Below are 21120 nucleotides of genomic sequence, written 5' to 3'. Positions count from 1 at the left end.
AATTAGGAATGTCATGCTTAGCAGTATACTGTGACGTGACACATTCCTATGATGTTATTTCCGAGTAACCAACTGTGGTTTTTCACAATTATAGCACAATCTAATGTGCACATAATCATACATCAACTACATGGAGCATCTTGAGTATTAGTGTCTGCATTAATATATGACATTAGGAAAAAACAGGAGCAAAAGCATAATATGGATTCCACAAACACTTTAGTACATACAGTTAATCAGTAGACACAAGTCAGTAATCTCATTTTTGGGTTCTGATGATGGTTGATGGAATTGTACATTCAGTTTGAGGGGGAGAAGTTTGGGTCTGAAACTAGTGTCTTAAACTTAAATAAAGGCAATTACAAAGGTATGAAGAGAGTTGGCTAAAGTGGACTGGGAAAATAAGTTAAAAGGTAAGACAGTGGAGAAGCAATGGCAGACATTTTAGGAGAAATTTCATAATTCTCAGCAAACATATATTCCATTGAGAAAGAAATCAAGAGGCAAAAGGGAGGGAGGAACTTAAAACAGTCATGATCCTAGAGAAAAAGTACTAGGAAAATTAATAGGACTAAAGGCTGACAATTGCCCTGGACCTGATGGCCTGCATCCTAGGGTCTTAAAAGAAGTGGCTTTGGAGATAGTGGCTGCATTGATTATAATCTTCCAAAATTCCCCAGATTCTGGAAAGGTCCCAGCACATTGGAATACCACAAATTTAACACCTCTATTCAAGAAGGTGCGGGGGGGAGGGGGCGAGGGTGGCAGAAAGCAGGAAACTATAAGCCAATTAGCCCAACATCTATCATTCGAGAAATGCTAGAATCCATTATTAAAGAAGTAGTAGAACATTTAGAAAATCATAATGCAGTCAGGCAGAGTCAACATGGTTTTATGAAAGGTAAATAATGTTTGACAAATTTATTAGAGTTCTTTGAGGATGTAACAAGCAGGGTTGATAAAGGGGAACCAGTAGATGTACCATATTTGGATTTCCAAAAGGCATTCGATAAAGTGCCGCGTAAAAGGTTACTAGATAAAAACTCAAGGTGGTGTGGGTAATAATGGATAGAGGATTGACTAACAGTAAATGGACAGTCAGGATAAATAGGCATTTTCAGGTCGGCAAACTGTAACTAGTGGGGTGCCACAGGGATCAGTGCTGGGGCCTCAACTATTTACAATCTATATTAATGATTGGGATGAAGGGACCGACTATATTGTAGCCAAATTTGCGGATGATACAAAGATATGTAGGAAAGCAAGTGGTGAGGAGGACACAAGGTGTATCTGAAGAGATATAGATAGTTTAAGTGAGTGGGCAAAAAATTGGCAGATGGAGTATAATGTGGGAAAATGTGAGGTTGTCCACTTTGGCAGGAACAATATAAAAGCAAAATATTATTTACAGGAGAGAGATTGCAGAATGCTGCGGGACAGAGGGATCTGGGTATCCTCGTACATGAATCACAAAAAAATAGCATGAGGCGTAGCAAGTAATTAGGAAGGCAAATGCATTTATTGCAAAGGGGATGGAGTATTAATGTAGGGATGTCTTGTACAGGGCATGGTGAGACCACACCTGGAGTACTGTGTACAGTTTTGGTCTCCTTATTTAAGGAAGGATATACTTGCATTGGAAGCAGTTCCAAGAAGATTCATTAGGCTGATTCCTGGGATGAAGGCGTTGTCTGATGAGGAAAGGTTGAGCAGGTTGGACCTATACTCATTGGAGTTTAGAAGAATGATAGGTGATCTTATTGAAATGTGTAAGATTCTGAGGGGGCTTGACAGGATAGATGCTGAGAGGATGTTTCCCCTCATGGGGGAATCTTAAACTAGGGGGCATAATTTCAAAATCAGGGATCTCCCTTGTAAGACGGAGATGAGAAGGAATTTCTTTTCTCAGAGGCTCATTAATCTTTGGAATTCTCTTCCCCAGAGAACAGCGGAGGTTGGGTCATTGAATATATTCAAGGCTGAGATTTTTGATCTATAAGGGAGTCAAGGGTTTTGGGAGGGCAGGCAAAAAAACGGAGTTGAGGTCACAATCAGATTAATCATGATCTTATTGAATGGCGGAGCAGGCCTGAGGGGCTGAATGGCATATTCCTGCTCCTATTTTTTATATTCTTATCTTGTAAAATCACATAGTTGAAGGACGTCCGTACATCCTTATGACATAACTGCAAAACAATAATCCCTAGATGTCTATATTCTGCATATAACTGATAACCATCCTTGAAATTTTTTTTTTTAACGTTAATGCATAAGTTTTGATTGAAGGTGAGCAAATGCACATAGGGTTCTTATTCTTTACCTTGACCTGAGGTATATCTCATTTTGACTGCTTTCTTCATTTTCTGCAGTACAGACCTGTCCTTGTCTAAAGCCTAGGGAAAGAACATAAAGCACAAGCAGAAAACATCAGGCTATTAAAGTATTAGTCCTTTCAACACAGTTCTTACTTTTCATTGTTCCAATGAACGTAACAAGTAATGTACTGAATAAAAGAGTGACCGTAAGCAAAGCTTGAGCAGTTTGCCCAATCATCCGTATTACTCTGATATCAGCCGGAAATTTCCACAGCCTTCTGGCACACTCCTACTGTAAGTCAGAGTTAAGGTTTCAGGTCGGTGACCTTTCATTAGAAAGGCCACAGACCTGAAACAATAACTGTTTCTCTCTGCACAGATGCTGCCAGACCTGTGTAGACCCATTTATGTGTTGCTCTTGTAGGCTGACTTGATCACTAACCATCAATGCAGCAAGAATTAGAAGAGGGGCACAGCTTTCTGCTCAAAAAACAAAGAAAATTACAGCACAGGAACAGGCCCTTCGGCCCTCCAAGCCTGCACCGATCCAGATCCTCTATCTAAACCTGTCGCCTATTTTCTAAGGTTCTGTATCTCTTTGCTTCCTGCCCATTCATGTATCTGTCTAGATACATCTTAAAAGACGCTATCGTGCCCGCGTCTACCACCTCCGCTGGCAACGCGTTCCAGGCACCCACCACCCTCTGCGTAAAGAACTTTCCACGCATATCCCCCCTAAACTTTTCCCCTCTCACTTTGAACTCGTGACCCCTAGTAATTGAATCCCCCACTCTGGGAAAAAGTTTCTTGCTACCCACCCTGTCTATACCTCTCATGATTTTGTACACCTCAATCAGGTCCCCCCTCAACCTCCGTCTTTCTAATGAAAATAATCCTAATCTACTCAACCTCTCTTCATTGCTAGCGCCCTCCATACCAGGCAACATCCTGGTGAACCTCCTCTGCACCCTCTCCAAAGCATCTACATCCTTTTGGTAATGTGGCGACCAGAACTGCACGCAATATTCCAAATGTGGCCGAACCAAAGTCTTATACAACTGTAACATGACCTGCCAACTCTTGTACTCAATACCCCGTCCGATGAAGGAAAGCATGCCGGATGCCTTCTTGACCACTCTATTGACCTGCGTTGCCACCTTCAGGGAACAATGGACCTGAACACCCAAATCTCTCTGTACATCAATTTTCCCCAGGACTTTTCCATTTACTGTATAGTTCACTCTTGAATTGGATCTTCCAAAATGCATCACCTCGCATTTGCCCGGATTGAACTCCATCTGCCATTTCTCTGCCCAACTCTCCAATCTATCTATATTCTGCTGTATTCTGACAGTCCCCTTCACTATCTGCTACTCCACCAATCTTAGTGTCGTCTGCAAACTTGCTAATCAGACCACCTATACTTTCCTCCAAATCATTTATGTATATCACAAACAACAGTGGTCCCAGCATGGATCCCTGTGGAACACCACTGGTCACACGTCTCCATTTTGAGAAACTCCCTTCCACTGCTACTCTCTGTCTCCTGTTGCCCAGCCAGTTCTTTATCCATCTAGCTAGTACACCCTGGACCCCATGCGACTTCACTTTTTCCATCAACCTACCATGGGGAACCTTATCAAACGCCTTACTGAAGTCCATGTATATGACATCGACAGCCCTTCCCTCATCAATCAACTTTGTCACTTCCTCAAAGAATTCTATTAAGTTGGTAAGACATGACCTTCCCTGCACAAAACCATGTTGCCTATCACTGATAAGCCCATTTTCTTCCAAATGGGAATAGATCCTATCCCTCAGTATCTTCTCCAGCAGCTTCCCTACCACTGACGTCAGGCTCACCGGTCTATAATTACCTGGATTATCCCTGCTACCCTTCTTAAACAAGGGGACAACATTAGCAATTCTCCAGTCCTCCGGGACCTCCCCCGTGTTTAAGGATGCTGCAAAGATATCTGTTAAGGCCCCAGCTATTTCCTCAGTAACCTGGGATAGATCCCATCCGGACCTGGGGACTTGTCCACCTTAATGCCTTTTAGAATACCCAACACTTCCTCCCTCCTAATGCCGACTTGAGCTAGAGTAATCAAACAAATGGGAATAGATCCTCTCGTCGTGCTCATTGTATTCCCTGTAATAACACCATAATTACTGAAAAGAAGCTGAAATTGAATTATGAATGTGAACAGTGCACTTATAAACGTTATTATAAACCTTTTAAAATTCCATAAATCAACTCACAGTGAAATTGCTGGTTAATATCATTGTTGTCAGATTTTCTGCCCATTAACTGGTTGTTTAGTAAAGTATCTCACCAAGATTTTAAAATGAAGTGTATGAGATGATGTAACATATGGCATCATCAAGCCAGCAATCGCTGCTATAAATTGTGAAAACTTCAAGTAAGAATGGAAAAAGGGGCAGGGCGGGAAGAAAATGGAAGTTCATTCTGCACACTAATCAGAAGTCTGTTCCTAAACAGATTTTCCCTATCACTAGCATCACAGAAATTAACATGGATTTGCAGAACAGGAAATTCTCAGTGTAGAATGAACACAGCGCACATCAAAGTTTCAAAGTTCAGAGTCAAAAAACATTTGGAGAAGATAAACTAGGGAAATTGGTTGGTGTCCATTAAAAATAAAATTGAGTTATGGCACAGAGGAACATACAAACACTAAAGGATCCTAAGAGCACTGTGAACCAGGAATAAAGATTGTCTTCATTTTGAACTCTTCCTCTCACCGGCAGGAAGTCTAATGAAGTGGCTGGCTCTATGCCATATGGCCTTTTCTCACCATATATGGAAAAACATAGCCCATACCCCTTTGCTGTTGAAATGGTTTAGGAAATCCCATAAGACCATGGAAAATAACTGAAAGAATTTAGTATTTCCTCATTCGGTTTCAGTGTCTACATTTTGCACTCATTGGTTAAAAAGTATATTTTATTTCAAAACTAAGAAGATAGTTTTTTGGGACTATGACGCATGAAACTAAAGTGTAGTGCACAACCTAGTTCCCATTACAAGCAATGCATAACATCTATACTGGTACTTACTGAATAATGTTTAATAGTAGAAATAGCAAGCTAGCTCACTGAAATAAGTCAAACTAGAAATGTGAAGCACCCTCCCAAAAATGCTCAAACTATCTCCATACAAAAATAGAACTTGTTCAAATACATGTAAAAAAAAACATAAGAAACCAATCCAGAAGCACAATCATCTCAAAAAATGATTATGGTCCAATTTGCAAAAAAATAGTAATTGCAAAGTAGATGTGTTCTTGTAGCATTTGTGTACTATTTTCACAGTACACGAGTTAGTGGTAAGTGGTTGATGATTGGATACTGCAGACATAATAACTTAATGCGTGATGCTAAAGTTCTGACTGTGCACACTGTTACGCCCAGTGAGAAAGGTGTTGGGAGTCCCTCTCAGCCTTCACCTGGTCTTACCATAACGGGGTTTAATTTCACCGTGTTTTTAGCTACCCCTTGGTAAATCTTTGTGCACCGCTTTCCAATTATAAGGCAAAGAACCCAGCACAAACAGGTTTTCTTAGGTTTAAAGAAGAAAAGTTGAAATTTATTAAACTTGAACTTAAACTCTGAGTCGGTTGACGCCTACGGATACACGACATGCCCACGCTAGCATGCATACGTGATATACACATGCAAACAGAGATAGAAAAGAGAAGAAAAATAAAGTGGAAAAGTTTAAGCCAATATCCGAAGAGTTGTTGTTACGGTTCTTTGAGCTCACTGTAGAGTCCTTGATTGCAGGTAAATCTTGCTTTTCGTTGGGGCCCAGTATTCTTCTTAAACCTTGTTTGCTGTCGGAGACTTTTCTCCCTTGGGGTTCATGTGTCTTCAGTGGATTCAGAGGCTTGTGAGAAAGAGATGGGAGTAGACAGGAGAGATCTTCTCAGTCCAGGAGGAAACAGTCTTTCCAGATCAAACTCTCTGTGGCTAGTTCAAAACCCTGGAACAGCCAGTTGGTCATGTGACCAGCTGGTCGAACCAGTCCTGGATTGTATCACCTTAGCAGTCTCTGGAATGCTCCTCTTACACACAATACCTGGGGATCAAGGTCCATTGTGGGTTGAATGTGTCAGGGAATGGTCCTTGGTCCTTCCAAGCACTGTCTGTTAATATGCAAATGTCTTTTCCAGCCACGGCTGATCTGTTTAACAAGTCATTTCCTCACTCCAACAAGAGTTAAAAATCAATGTTCATGACAAAATTAATGTGCCTCATTCTTGACAAGTGGGGGCCTAGCATGACAACACAGAACAAAGTTCGCCACATTCTAATTAAAAAAGCTAATCAAGTGCCTGATGAGAAGTTACTCGTGTGTTTGGTTAAAAAGTAAACAAAGATTTACAAGCTGGCCGACAGAAAAAATGAACCAATAATCTGAGGCTAGAAAATCTCGTTCAAAGTTTGGTAAAGTCTCTACTTAAAGATTTTCAAAATTCACCAAAATAATGAACAAGTGAGGTGAAAATCCAACATGGAGATTTATGTTATTGAGCACATGACTGCTTACAGAAGCATGAATGGGATATGTCGAAGGTTCAAAACATACCTGTTTATAAAACAACTTTAGGTGTCCCGAGAGTTTCTAAGTTTACATACTATATTATTTGACAGAGGGCTAAGTTCATCAATAATGCCATAACAAATTTTCCAGGCTGGAAATTAATAATCATAAATTGCTACAGTACACTCAGAAACGAGGCATTTTTCCAAATGTTTTCAGCGACTTGCTGCTGTGTTGCAGAGAAACACTGGCTATAAGACTACAAGTTTTTGTTTCTGGTTGAACAGAAATGCAATTCCTTCCTGTGATATTTTATGGGTAGCGTGTATTACACAACATTCACACATGTATTTTTTCTGCAGAAAACCACATCGTCCCCTGTAAGAAGCAACAATAAAAACGGTTTGTGTTTCTTACTGCTCCTCTCCCTTTTTTTCACTTTGATCTTTTTGGAGACTCATGGTGATATACAGTTCCACTGCAGTGTCTGTACCAGCTAAATCCAGTCCTATTTACAAATCTGCACCTTTCATCAGGTGTTGGAGGATAGGTGAATGGAGCAGAAACCTTAGAAACTGTTCTTACCAAAATCACAAAGGACATCCTGTGTGACTGCAACAAAGGTAAACTATTCCTTTTCATACTTCTCAACCTGTCTGCAGCGGTCAGAGAATCATCTGCAATGGCTTCTCTTCCCATCCCCGCACTGTTACTCCAGTGTCCTCCAAGGATCTATCCTTGGCCCCACACCTAGTTTTCACGTATTGGCAACATTATCCAAAAGTAAAGGCCAGTTTCCACATGTAGGCTAACGACACCCACTTTACCTTACCACTACCTCTCTTGACCCCTTCACTGCCTCTAAATTGTCAGACTCCTTGTCCGACATCCAGTACTGGATGAGCAGGAATTTCTCTCAATTAAATATTGGAAAACTATTGTCATCCTCTTCAGTGCCGGCCACAAACTCCGCTCCCTAACCATCGACTCCATCCCTCTCCTTGGCAACTGTCTGAGGCTGAACCAGACCGTTTGCAACTTTGATGTCATTTTTGACCCTGAGATGATCTCTCGACTGTAAACCTGTGCCATCACTAAGACCGCCTATCTCCACCTCCATAACATTACCCGACTCTGGCCCTGCCTCAGTTCATCCGCTAATGAAATCCTCATCCATGGCTTTATGTATAGATCTAACTATTCCAATGCACTCCTGGCCAGCCTCCCACGTTCTACCCTCTGTAAACTTGACATCATCCAAAACTCTGCTGCTCATATCCTAACTCGCACCAAGTCCTGTTCACCTATCACCCCTGTGCTTGTTGATCTACATTGGCACCCAGTTAAGCAATGCCTTAATGTTAAAATTCTCATCCATTTTTTCAAATCCCTCCGTGGCATCACCTCTCACCATCTCTGTAATCTCCTCCAGACCCACAACCCTCCAACAGATCTGCACTCCTAATTCTGGCCTTTTGAGCAACCCTGATTTTAATTGCTCCACCATTGGTGGCCATGCCTTAAGGTGCTTGGGCCCTAGGTTCTGGAATTCCATCCCTAAGCCTCTCTGTATTTCTACCTCACTTTCCTCCTGTAAGATGCTCCTTAAAACCTACCTCTTTAACCAAGCTTTTGTCATCTGCCTTAACATCTCCTTATGTGGCTTGGTGTCATATTTTTCAATGCTCCTATGCAGACGTTTTGTTACATTAAAGAAGCTATATAAATACAAGTTGTTGTTGTTCTCAGTTATTTGACTTCTACAGAGATCAACTGACAAGAATGAGGAAGTAGTCTCTACAGCAGTGAAAGTAAAACAAACAAAACCAACCACATTAACACTCCTACTTTCAAATTAGCAGGTCAGTGAAAGAGGGTGATCATTCAGGTGTTAATGGAACTTGAGTAACGGAAGTTTTTAAACACTTGCCTTTAATTAAAAAGTGAGAAAAGAAATGGGCCTTTTTACATCAGGACCTTGCATTCTTCTTCTTTGGCCTCCTTGTCTCGAGAGACAACGGGTAAGCGCCTGGAGGTGGTCTGTGGTTTGTGAAGCAGTGCCTGGAGTGGCTATAAAGGCCAATTCTAGAGTGACAGGCTCTTCCACAGGTGCTGCAGATAAAATTGGTTGTCGGGGCTGTTACACAGTTGGCTCTCCCCTTGCGCTTCTGTCTTTTTCCTGCCAACTGCTAAGTCTCTTCGACTCGCCACACTTTAGCCCTGCCTTTATGGCTGCCCACCAGCTCTGGCGATCACTGGCAACTGACTCCCACGACTTGTGATCAATGTCACAGGACTTCATGTCAGGTTTGCAGACGTCTTTAAAGCGGAGACATGGACGGCCAGTGGGTTTGATACCAGTGACGAGCTCGCTGTACAATGTGGCCTTGGGGATCCTGCCATCTGCATTTGCTGCATTTGCCTACGAAGCAATAGTAACTACATTTCAAAAGTAATTCATGGCTATGTTGCACTGAGGGTGTTAAAGGTGCTATATAAATGAAAGGTTTATTTTGTTTCTCTTTGTCTCCTGAAGCTATCAAGTCCCTCCTTAGAATACACTCCAAGTTGCCCTATTGCCTATTATTCATTTGTGGAACACTTCCAGTATCTTGGAAGTTATCTTTCACAGAAGGCTGAAATTAACGAAGGAATCCAGCATTGCCTGAAATGCGCTGGTGCAGTCTTTGGCCACCTGAGGAAGCAAGTGTCAAGATCACAACATCAAAACTGAAACCAAGCTCACGGTCTACCATGCGGTTACGTCCCTAGTTTACAGTACAGGCTTGAAACATGGACAATGTATATGAGGCACCTCAAAGCACTGGAGTCATTTCATCAGTGAAGATCTTACATACCAACTGGGAGGACAGGTGCACCAACATCAGCGTCCTCTCACAAGCAGGCACTACAAAAATCGAGGCTATGATTATCCGCAATCAGCTTCATCGGGTTGGTCATATAGCTCGAATGTCAGATACCAGGCTCTCAAAGTAGGTCTTCTCCCAGTTCAGTCAGGACAGATGCACCAGAGGACGACAAAAGAAGCATTTCAAGAACGTACTGAAAGCCAACATGAAGAAATGCAACATTGACACCAACGCCTGGGAGACCATCGCCCTGGATCAAACCAAGTGGAGGCAAAGTCTGTTGGAAGGATCCCTATATTTTGAGACCCAACAACAACAAAATGAAGAGAAAAAGCGAGAGCGGCAGAAAGAACAAGCCATGACCCGAACTACTAATACACGACCAGACATCCCGCATGATAACAAATGCCCAATGTGCCATAAAGTCTGTAGATCCCAAATCGGCCTCATCAGCCATTTTTGGACTCACAGACAATCATCCTGGCCTGCGAGGGATGGCCAGTAACAACATCAACTTTGACAGCAAATGGTCATTATGGCTTAGACTGTGCCTTTAAGTCAGCCATTGGGAATGGTATTTTTTTCCTTTCATTGGTCTTTTTATGTTTGCTTTCAGGTATAAAGTTCATTTTGCATATATTTTTGTATATTTCAGTCCCTACCAAATTATCTCTTTCAATTTCCTTTCATCTACTTTCATAACTAGCCTTATAAATATTTTTAAAAATAAATTTTCATACCTATTTTTTCCCTTTCAGTTTTGTTTACTTAAAAATCGGTTTTAAAATTGAATGGGAACTTTTTACATTTCCCTATAACTTTCATGAGTTATTTTTAATACTTCAAATAAGTGCCAGCCTTTGGCTCCGCTATGTTATATGGAAACCCGCTTAGTAAGGAGTGCAAAGAACACCCAATGCTACTTTTACAGGAAAGAGAGGTCATAACTTGGCAGATTTGTTGGTCTGCAACACCATTATTTCTGAGAATGGTGAGCTGTTTATGTTAAGGAATGCAACCATTAGAGGGATAAAGGCATACATGCTGTCAGCTGGACTCCTGTAATATAAGTGTCTTGAATGATCAGGCCAAGAGAACTGGCAGTGGGGGAAAGAGCTCAACAGTATGAGGGATTTGAATTGTTAAACCATCTTTTTCTTTAGCTCACGGTGCTCCACCTGTGCACTCTCTTATCGAGAAACTCAGTAGCTCCTCTAAGGTAGCTGCTCTCATTATATTTATGAGCAATAACTGTTCAAAGATTTTTTCTCGAAAGCAAACAGCAAAGTATATTAAAGATAACCACAGTTACTTGTATTAAGTGCTTTTTTATATAAACACTAATGTCATGACTTCCTTTTCATATAACGAAAGGTAAACAAGTAAAATATTTGTAAATTAATGTACAATGGTATTGCCAACTTTTCATTTAAACTTCAACAAGGTTTAATTTGAACCTCCTAAAAGGGGGGCTGATTCAGGAAATCATGCTCCTGCTGTGAAGCCTCTCCAATCAGAAAATATCAAATGATGCACTGCCTTCAAATTTCCATCCATTTATTTTAATGGGCAAAAAGTCGTGGGGAGTACACCCACAAATTCCTGGGGGTCACCTTCTGAGTGCCGGGGCATTCCCGACTGTGGGACCGGAAGTTGTTGTAACTTCCACCGCTAATCCAGTTCCCCATGCAACTTTGTATTTTAATTAGCCATGCAGCGATGGGCACGGGGGAATGACGGGGGCAGCCTTTCATTGATGGAACCTGCTGTCACCGCACCAAGCACCATGATTACCACAGATATAAAACATTCTGTGCTTGCAGCCTCAAGGATCAGCAGCCTTCCTTTCATGTACGTATCTTCAGACTAACTTAAATTGAAGCTTTTACTTAACTCAAAATGTGTTTGTCTCCCATATTTTGTGAAAGTCACCATCAACTTCATTTATTTTCCCTACGGCCAAAGTGAATCAAATGACAGCTAGCAGGCAGCGTCCTACCTCATAGTTCACTGATGGCTCCCTGCATGTTCTCCTAAGATGGGAGGTCCTCTTCCCTGAAAACGGAGAGCGAAGACCCTCCTGCCACACCAAGGTGGCCTGGATGGAGGTAGCAGAGGAGGTCTCAAACCGTGGGGTCATTCGTAAAACATGGATGCAGTGCCACAAGCACATCAATGACTTGCTCAGATCGGCAAGGGTAAGTGGTCCTGGCGAATCTGCTGCATGGCTCTGTGTCTTTAAGGAAGAGGGTACACAAGGAATGCAGTGGAAAGCGTGAGCAGCCTTGGTGCCATTCACTAAATGATGTTGCGCCAAAATGAAGATTGGCATTGTTTGTGTGATTGGATGTGTTGTGCGAAAGCCAGTGCAGAATGAGTGATGTTGATGCTTGTATGCAATGGTTGTGATGCATCATTTGCCATGTCATTAAATCTGCACTGTCTGCTGGGAGGAGGGGTCACTGACATAAGGCTGCTGACCACAGCTGAGGAGGAGGCATCTGAGATCGAGAGAGAGGAGGGAGGCAGGGTTAGCGGAGATGGCGAGGCAGGAGTCACAAGGCATAAGGATAAACTGTCATTTCTACTCTTGCAGCCATATATGGAAACTGAAGGAAATTGTGCGAACTCATGTAAAGCACAAGGTGAAAGTGCCTCGGTTTGTGTCTCCACTGTAGCTGCCCGGACTCCGGCTGCAGAGCGCCAGGTGGCCCAAGAATCCTCCTCAGGGGAGGAAGAAACAGCCAGTGCCCCAGAGGGTGCACCGTCACCTGCCTCTTCTTCCAGCTCCACCAGTGCAGATACATCCACACGGTCCACGGAGGGTTTAAAATTAGAACCTGGGTCACAATCTGGTATGCACGACACAGACCGGTCCCAGCAGCTGAGGGACCATGTGCCAGCTGGGTCCCCTGACAATCGGAGGACTACTTCGGACCAGGCCCCCGCTCAGCCCCATATTCATCATGATCCTCTGTTTGTCGCTATGAGAAGTCTGCTGATTGTGCAGCAAAGCCATGTGGAAAATATGTCAGAGATGCCTGAGGTCATGAGTGGCTTTGCACGTGCTATGGAGGAGTCCATGCAAGCCATGACGTCTCCCATGTCCCAGGCATTTGAGCATATGGCTTCTTGAGTTGAGAGTTTGCCGAGCTCCGTAGCGAGTCTGATAGAGCACTCGAGCCATATGCAATCTGACCTGCACTCCATTGCTGTTGCCTTTAGCTTCATGCAGCAGAGTCTAAGCGAGAGGGAATGAGGAACCTGGACCTGCCTCCAGGGGCTACTTCCCCTCAGCTGCCATCATGCACACAGATAGATGAGAAATGCGCGCCAGCTGCCCCAGGGTAAGCAGCATCTCATTCTCTTTTCCTGACATTGACCCCCTTACCTCCAGCAGGCAAACACATTAGGGATACTCAAGCACCACTGCTGCAGACCCCCAGTAGGCTGGAGCCATCAAGGTCCTGCTCCTCCAGAGGACAGCCACCATGGTCATCCACAGCAACGGGGCAGCGCACGGAGCAGACTGCCTCCACCTCAGCTGCAAATGTCAGGGTAGCACCTAGACGTAGTGATAGAAAAAGGAACATGAATAAGTTTTGATCATGAAGGTGGCACAGGTGCTATGCAAATTGTGATGATTGTAAAGATTTCTTAAAACATTTTTATCTCATGCAAAATTGGATCCACTCTCGGTAGTGTTTTCCTTTGTTACAGATGGATACAAAGATGTTTTTTGGAGGCCTATGGCAGGAACGCAATGAGGTTTGCATAGCATCTCAGGAAATGTCCAGTGTCCACATCTCATTGGAATTTAAGCCTTCACTCTTCAATGATAGCTGCTTTCCTATTGATGATTAACAACTTTTTCAAATACTGTCATGCCTTACTTTTGTTTTCTATGGTCATAACTTAACGTTGCTTGCAGTGGTGTGTAGCTGCATTCATCATAGCCCATAGATGATTTCAAATGCCAATCACATGAAAGTGCAGCATCGCATCATTAAGATTGCAGCAATGAATAAGACCTCATGCAAAAAAGAATTTCTGTGGGGAATTACATTTCTCCTCCCAACATTCCTTGCTGATGTGGCTTATTGTTGGCTGAAACGTGCATAAATTAGGTTCTCCCGGTTGTCCCTTGCATGACTCTCCATGGCCTTCATATCGATGATGGCATTGTTGTCATTGTCGTCCTCCTCCTCACCCTCTTCACAGTCATCCTCATCTGAGGAGGACTGGTGTTCCTTCTGTTCCTCTGCCTGCAGAATGTTGTCGGGTCTAATTGCAAGGTTGTGCAAGACACAACAGAATATTATTCATGACACCCTCTGTGGTGCGTACTGAAGAGTCCTCTAGACCGGTCAAGGCAATAGAATCGCATGTTCAACATGCCAATGGTGTGCTCAATGACGGCTCTGGTGGACGCATGTGCAGCATTGTACCTCTCTTCAGCAGCTCTTTGGGGATGACATATTACTGTCATCAACCACGTACGAAGGGAGTAACCCTCGTCACCCAGGATCCATCCATCCACTTTGGCTGGTTCTTCGAAAACTGCTGGCAACTGAGAGTTCCTCAAAATGTAGGAGCCATGACAGCTCCCTGGGAAACATGTGCAAAACACACAACTCTTCTCCTGTGGTTACAAACCAGTTGCATGTTTAAAGAGTGACAAAGACAGCAGGCTGGTCCCAGGGAGCTCTAATGGCCATGAGTACAGTTGATCACCCCATGCACTCTAGGGAACCCAGCAATGGTGCTGAAGGCCGCAGACCTTGCTGCCTGGCTGTCCTCATTTACAGATAAGTAGATGAAATCAATGGCACACCGATAAAGGGCACTGGTCACATCTTTGATGCACCTATGGGTCACAGATTGCGAGATGCTACATATGTCACCCATGGATCCCTGGAAGGAGCCGCTGGAGAAAAAACTGAAGGCAACTGGCATGGAATTCCCACCGAAACCAAGTGGTTGCAGAATCCTACAAATTTCTGTGACCATTTCATGTGACATCCTTAGGCACCTCTGGCATTGCCTCTCTGACATTTGACAGTAATTTGACCTTGTCCTGAGGATGCGATGACATGCCAGTGTCCATCCTGGATGTTATCATTCACAGCATCCTCGCCTTCCTGTTTTGCCTGTTGCTGACGCTCAGGCATCATGAGTTGAGGGAAAAGAGCCCTCTTTAGTCACTCTCTTTGCTCTTCTTCCCATGGTACTAGACAAATTGGATGTATTAGACCCATGTCACTGGCTTTTCTGAACAATAAATAAGCAGAACACAGTGATTCAGCCCTCTGTTGACACTGAGCTGAAACATGAGGCAATGAGCAGCTCCCTTATATCTACCTTCAAAGTGCAACCAGGTAGAAAGACAACTATGGTTTGCCTTCTCCCACTCTCCTTGCAATCCTTGAGTGTCCACGTGGTTTCCATTATCGTTAGAGAAGATGGTGCGTGTGGAATTCAGGGCAAGTGTCCCCATCTTCCAACTCCTCCTGCAGCCTTCCAGCTTGAACCCATCACCCTTGACCCACCCAATGTTACCGTTACTCTTCCCTTTGTTACCATTAAGCCTCCCCCCATTACTGTGCACACTGTAATCATCAATGTATTCATGCCATCCCTCCCCCCCCATTCCTATCAACATGCCCACTCTTACCCTTGAACCTCCTCACATCGAACTGACCATTGTTGCAGAGTCCCGTTCCCTCCACATGAAGCTGTCGAATACCCACCCATTAGTCTTGACCACCCTCCCCCACCCCTACAGAATCCATTTGCCCCGAATGACTATGACCATTCCCTCCGATAGCCAGTACCCTCAATTTGCCCCACAGCTCCCCAACATCATCCCTCCCTTTCAGCTCTTGCCAAATATCTTCACACAGTACTGATCTAATCCGCCCACCGCCCCTGCAGCCGACGACATGCATCCTTACCGTCAATATCAACTATTCAACAACCTGGAGTTCCACTCCATCCTCCTCCATGCACCCGACACCCCATCCTTCCCTCCCCGACTACCCTCCCAATCTTCATATTGCCCCTGCCCACGCCTTCACCGCCATCCCCTGAGATGATTCACCCTTGTTGGTGCCAAGCCTGGAGACAAACATCCATTCCAATACTGGCGTGGAGGTAAACACCCATTGCAATGTTGGCCTGGAGACAAACATCCATTCCAATACAGGTGTTAGTTTAGCAGATGAGTTGAAGAGGGAGGAGCACAGACCTGAGACTCAACTGCACAAATCCGACTGTTGCATGCCACGTTGAAACATTTGTTAACTGGGTGGCATGGGAATATCACTCGCCATTCACTTAATCTGGCAGGTAGGACAAAATTGTAACTACGCGTAGGGTAATGAGTATTAATGTTATTTAAATTAATGTAAAGCTGCAATCCGCCACCGCGCTGGGGGAACCTCGGAACTCCGCAAAACGCGACCAACTTAATTACTCTAAAATATCCCACTGTCAGGAATCTGAAAAAACACCTCCCACCTAACTATATCACCCTGCACGCCACCAATCTGTTGCGGCAGAGAGCATTGAATTTGCCGCCTGATATATGCTCTGAGTGGGCAAAGCTCCTGCTGGCAATGTGATTTCATAAAATCAACTTGAAAATATAAAAAAAAGGAAAATTCATTTTTATTTTGAACTTTTTTCCCCAAGAGCAAATGAGCTTGCTCTGAGGAATGAACTCTTAGGATTACTTTTAAAACATTGTCCCCAGTTAAGTTCTTACTACAAATTCTGCTTTTTCTTATACATGTCTCTCAAATAGGGTATGAAACATTATGTCACTTTATTTGACAAGGGATGTAAAGGAAAAATTTAAATTGTTTTATTTAAACTTTAAACTATGGGCTGGATTTTATGTCAGGCGAACAGGAGCTGGCCACTGACGTAAAAGTCGGTGGCGAATCCGCTTCCGCCCGGCCTGGGGATCCATCATGCATTTTATGGGTCCCCGTGCTTTAATAAGACAGTGGGATTTGTTTTTTTAACTCCTCTAGCAAACATCCAGCACAGACAAAAGGGGATGAATAGCCTCTTTCTCAAGGATCAAACCGTGAATCCCTCCTCCTCCTTGTGTTCACATTGGCCCGCAGCTACAACATGCATAAGAGTAAATTTTCACTTGTGGTGATATTCAATTCCACCATTTCTCTTGACTCCTCAACTGCCTCTGTGCTGTTCAGACTACTTCTCTGACATTAAGTATTGCATGTGTCACATCTTTCTCCAGATTAACAGCTCAACAACAGAAAGATAAAAGCCATAATTTTAAGCCCCTACCACAAATTCCAGACCCTTCTCACTGATTCCATTCCCCTCCCTGGCCACTCTCAGTGTGAACCAGGCTATTTATATTCTTGGCTCTCTGTTCAATCCTGAGCTGAGCTTTAAATTCTATATTATATCCAATACCATCTTTTAATCCCAGATTTTATTTAATTAACTGAAATTTAATTCCTCAGCTGCTATGGTGGGATTTGAAGTCATGTCGCTGGATCAGTAGTTTAGGCCTCTGGATTGCTAGTCCAGTGACATAATCATTATGCTACCATACTCAACGGCAAGGGCAGGATCTGACTCAGCTGTGATTCTCTCCATCGTCAAACAGACTACTGACACAAAAACAAGAAATGCTGGATTCACTCAGCAGGTCTGGCAGCATCTGTGGAAAGAGAAGCAGAGTTAACGTTTCGGGTCAGTGACCCTTCTTCGGAACTGACAAATATTAGAAAAGTCACAGATTATAAACAAGTGAGGTGGGGGTTGGGCAAGAGATAACAAAGGAGAAGGTGCAGATTGGACCAGGCCACATAGCTGACCAAAAGGTCACAGAGCAAAGGCAAACAATATGTTAATGGTGTTTTGAAAGACAAAGCATTAGTACAGATTAGGTGTGAATATACTGAATATAGAACATCAGCAAGTGCAAACCTGAAGAAAAACAACCTGAAAAAAACAGTGGGTAAGCAAACTGAACAAACTAAGATGAAATGAAATAAATGCAAAAAATGTAAAAAGGAATGCAAAAAAAAAAGGGAAGAAAAAATAACTAAAAATGACTAAAAATGAAAGTAAAGTGGGGGGCTGTCATGCTCTGAAATTATTGAACTCAATGTTCAGTCCGGCAGGCTGTAGTGTGCCTAATCGGTAGATGAGATGCTGTTCCTCGAGCTTGCGTTGATGTTCACTGGAACACTGCAGCAATCCCAGGACAGCGATGTGAGCATGAGAGCAGGGGGGAGTGTTGAAATGGCAAGCAACCGGAAGCTCAGGGTCCTGCTTGCGGACTGAGCGGAGATGTTCCGCAAAGCGGTCACCCAGTCTGCGCTTGGTCTCCCCAATGTAGAGGAGACCACACTGTGAGCAGCGAATACAGTATACTACATTGAAAGAAGTACAAGTAAATCGCTGCTTCACCTGAAAGGAGTGTTTGGGGCCTGGGATAGTGAGGAGAGAGGAGGTAAATGGGCAGGTATTACACCTCCTGCGATTGCAAGGGAAGGTGCCCTGGGACGGGGACGAGGTGGTGGGGGTAATGGAGGAGTGGACCAGGGTGTCGCGGAGGGAACGATCCCTTCGGAATGCTGACAGGGGAAGGGAGGGGAAGATGCGACTGGTAGTGGCATCACGCTGGAGGTGGCGAAAATGGCGGAGGATGATCCTTTGGATATGGAGGCTGGTGGGATGAAAAGTGAGGACAAGGGGAACCCTGTCACGGTTCTGGGAGGGAGGGGAAGGGGTGAGGGTAGAGGTGCGGGGAATGGGTCGGACACGGTTGAGGGCCCTGTCAACCACAGTGGGGGGAAATCCTCGGTTGAGGAAAAAGGAGGTCATATCAGAAGCACCGTCATGGAAGGTAGCATCATCAGAGCAGATGCGTCGGAGACGGAGAAACTGGGAGAATGGAATGGAGTCCTTACAGGAGGTAGGGTGTGAAGAAGTGTAGTCGAGGTAGCTGTGGGAGTCAGTGGGCTTATAATGGATATTGGTAGACAACCTATCCCCAGAGATGGAGACAGAGAAGCCGAGGAAGGGAAGGGAAGTGTCAGAGATGGACCATGTAAAGGTGAGAGAAGGGTGGAAATTGGAAGCAAAGTTGATAAAGTTTTCCAGTTCGGGGCGGGAGCAGGAAACGGCACCGATACAGTCATCAATGTACCGGAAAAAGAGTTGGGGGAGGGGGCCTGAGTAGGACTGGAACAAAGAATGCTCGACATATCCCACACTACTGACAGTTGTCATGCTAGAGCCCCATCTGGCAAGAATGAGACATATTAATTCCGCCATATGGACATTAAATTTCCAACTGTTGAAGTGAATAAAGGAATTGTTTAAAAAATCACCAGGCCCTTAGATGCAAAAAATGTTTTTCCAGCCAACAGCCAGTGCTTGGAGGGACAAAGGGGCTATTCCCTGCTCCAATTTAACCCACAATGGACTTTGAGCACCAGGTATTGTGTGTAAGAAGGGACATTCCAGGGTCGGCTAAGACCAGAGAATCCACAAACAGACGTGGTCAGACCAACTAGTCACATGACTAACCTGCTTGGCAACCTGTGTTTTTTCTGAATTGTACAAACAGTTTGAACTCAGTGTCTGTTTGCTCCTGGACTGAAAAGACCTCTCCTGGCTGCTCCCATCTCTTTCTCACGGAAACTCCAAATCCACTGAAGACACATGAACCCCAAGAGAGAAAAGTGTCTTACAGCGAACAAAGTTTAAGAAGAATACTAGGCCCCAATGAAAAGCAAGATCTACCTACAATCAAGGACTCTACAGTGAGCTCAAAGATCCTCTTCAGAAATTGCCTCAAACTTTTCCACTTTATTTCTTCTGCTCTGTTCTGTTTCTCTCTATGTATTGCGTATGCATGCTAGCATGAGCATGTCGTGCATCCGTAAGTGTTAACCAAATTAGAGTTTCAGTTTAAGTTTAATACATTTCAACCATTCTTCTTTAAACCTAAGAAAGCTGGAAAGCAGTGAACAAGGATTCACCAAGGGAGTGCTAAAAATATGGTGTGTTTAAAATAAAACCTTGTTATGGTAAGACCAGGTGAAGGCTGGGAGGGAACCGTAGACTCCTTTTCACTGGCTTTTAACACAGTCGATACCTTAGCTCATATAAGCAGAATGGCCATTTGAACAAGGTACAAGAGCTGCCATTGCTTACAGTACCATATATAGCATATGGAGTTGGGTTAAGTGAAGAAAAGATGTAAGTGATAAAATCTAACAGATCTTGTTGTTTGGGATGAAGTGGAGCAAAATGATTATAGCATTTCCGTTCCAAACATGTCATATACTAGTAATTCAATGACAGTGCTTCCTTAATAAATAAATGTTTTCTTTTGTTTTAGTTGTTTTAATTAAGATGCTATTCCTTTAAAAATAGCCATCAAAAGTATGCATCGCTAGGACCAGGGCAATTTTACAGATGTGCCATTAAGGGCTTTAATTGATCACATTTTATGATAATTCTAACAATTTGTAAATATTGCAATTTCCTCTGAGCAGTTTGTGTTTGTGTCATCTTAAAAAAAAACAATGTGGAGCTGCAATTATCTTTAATGAGAAGCAAATGAACTTGACCCTATAATAAACATACAGGAGCATAATCGATATCTGTTTATCAGAATAATCTGAAGACCCCATTTCAGTGACTCACAGGCGGCAGCCATTCTGAAAAGGGTATTAGCCTTCCGTTCCAATTTACACACCAAATCACGAGTAGCAAGACATCATGGATGGAGTTAATTCCATGTTCACTACTAATAAAACCTGACAAGAGATCAGGGCATGTTTCCATAATGTGAAAAACAAAATGCGATTCACTTGAGTTAAAAAATATGTTTTAAGGACTTATAGTTCAATTATGGAAACTGATTAAACTGGAATTTTGAGGAGATGCTGAACTTTTTTTTTAAAAAAAGTCACCAGAAGGTTCCTGTATTTGTTTTGTAAACAAGTCTTACTGGAAGGCACCTGCCTGTGGATAATCACCCAGCAGGGGTTGTTTTAGAGTTGGGGAGATGTTTACAAAGAAGTGACAGGTCAAGATTTATAGAGATCAGGAGGCTTGACTTCTGGACTGTTTTTTTAGTTTCAATTTGAACTGTTACAAAAGGCAGTTGGTTTTTGCCTGCCAAAAGAAGACCCAGCTCTCTCTCTCTTGAAAATAAATCCAATATACAGTGTGTCAGTTTCCTATTTCCAACTGCATTTGAAGAAAAAATGCATATTTGAAGAAACCCTGTGTATTGAATGTGTGGGAACTGAAACTTGTTGCCACAGTTCTGCTGTAAGACGTGGCTGAAACATCTGTAGCT

General features: G+C 43.3%; 1 protein-coding gene across 5 annotated transcripts in view; it reads right to left on the bottom strand.

Moving 5' to 3' along the window:
* unm_sa1614 (un-named sa1614) overlaps positions 1–21120 on the bottom strand; it is a 280473-nt gene that overhangs the window by 219020 nt on the left and 40333 nt on the right. For 4 of the 5 annotated variants that reach the window (XM_068048640.1, XM_068048637.1, XM_068048639.1 and 1 more), the window contains exon 2: positions 2321–2393. The exons of the other annotated variant lie outside the window; for it this stretch is intronic. In XM_068048640.1, the coding sequence (XP_067904741.1) occupies positions 2321–2393 (73 nt within the window). The remainder of the gene's footprint in view (positions 1–2320; positions 2394–21120) is intronic. 5 annotated transcript variants of the gene reach the window in all.

Source organism: Heterodontus francisci, chromosome 16, assembly GCF_036365525.1.
Source record: "Heterodontus francisci isolate sHetFra1 chromosome 16, sHetFra1.hap1, whole genome shotgun sequence".
Classification (NCBI taxonomy): domain Eukaryota; kingdom Metazoa; phylum Chordata; class Chondrichthyes; order Heterodontiformes; family Heterodontidae; genus Heterodontus; species Heterodontus francisci.
This window is presented reverse-complemented; position numbering and strand designations above follow the sequence as displayed.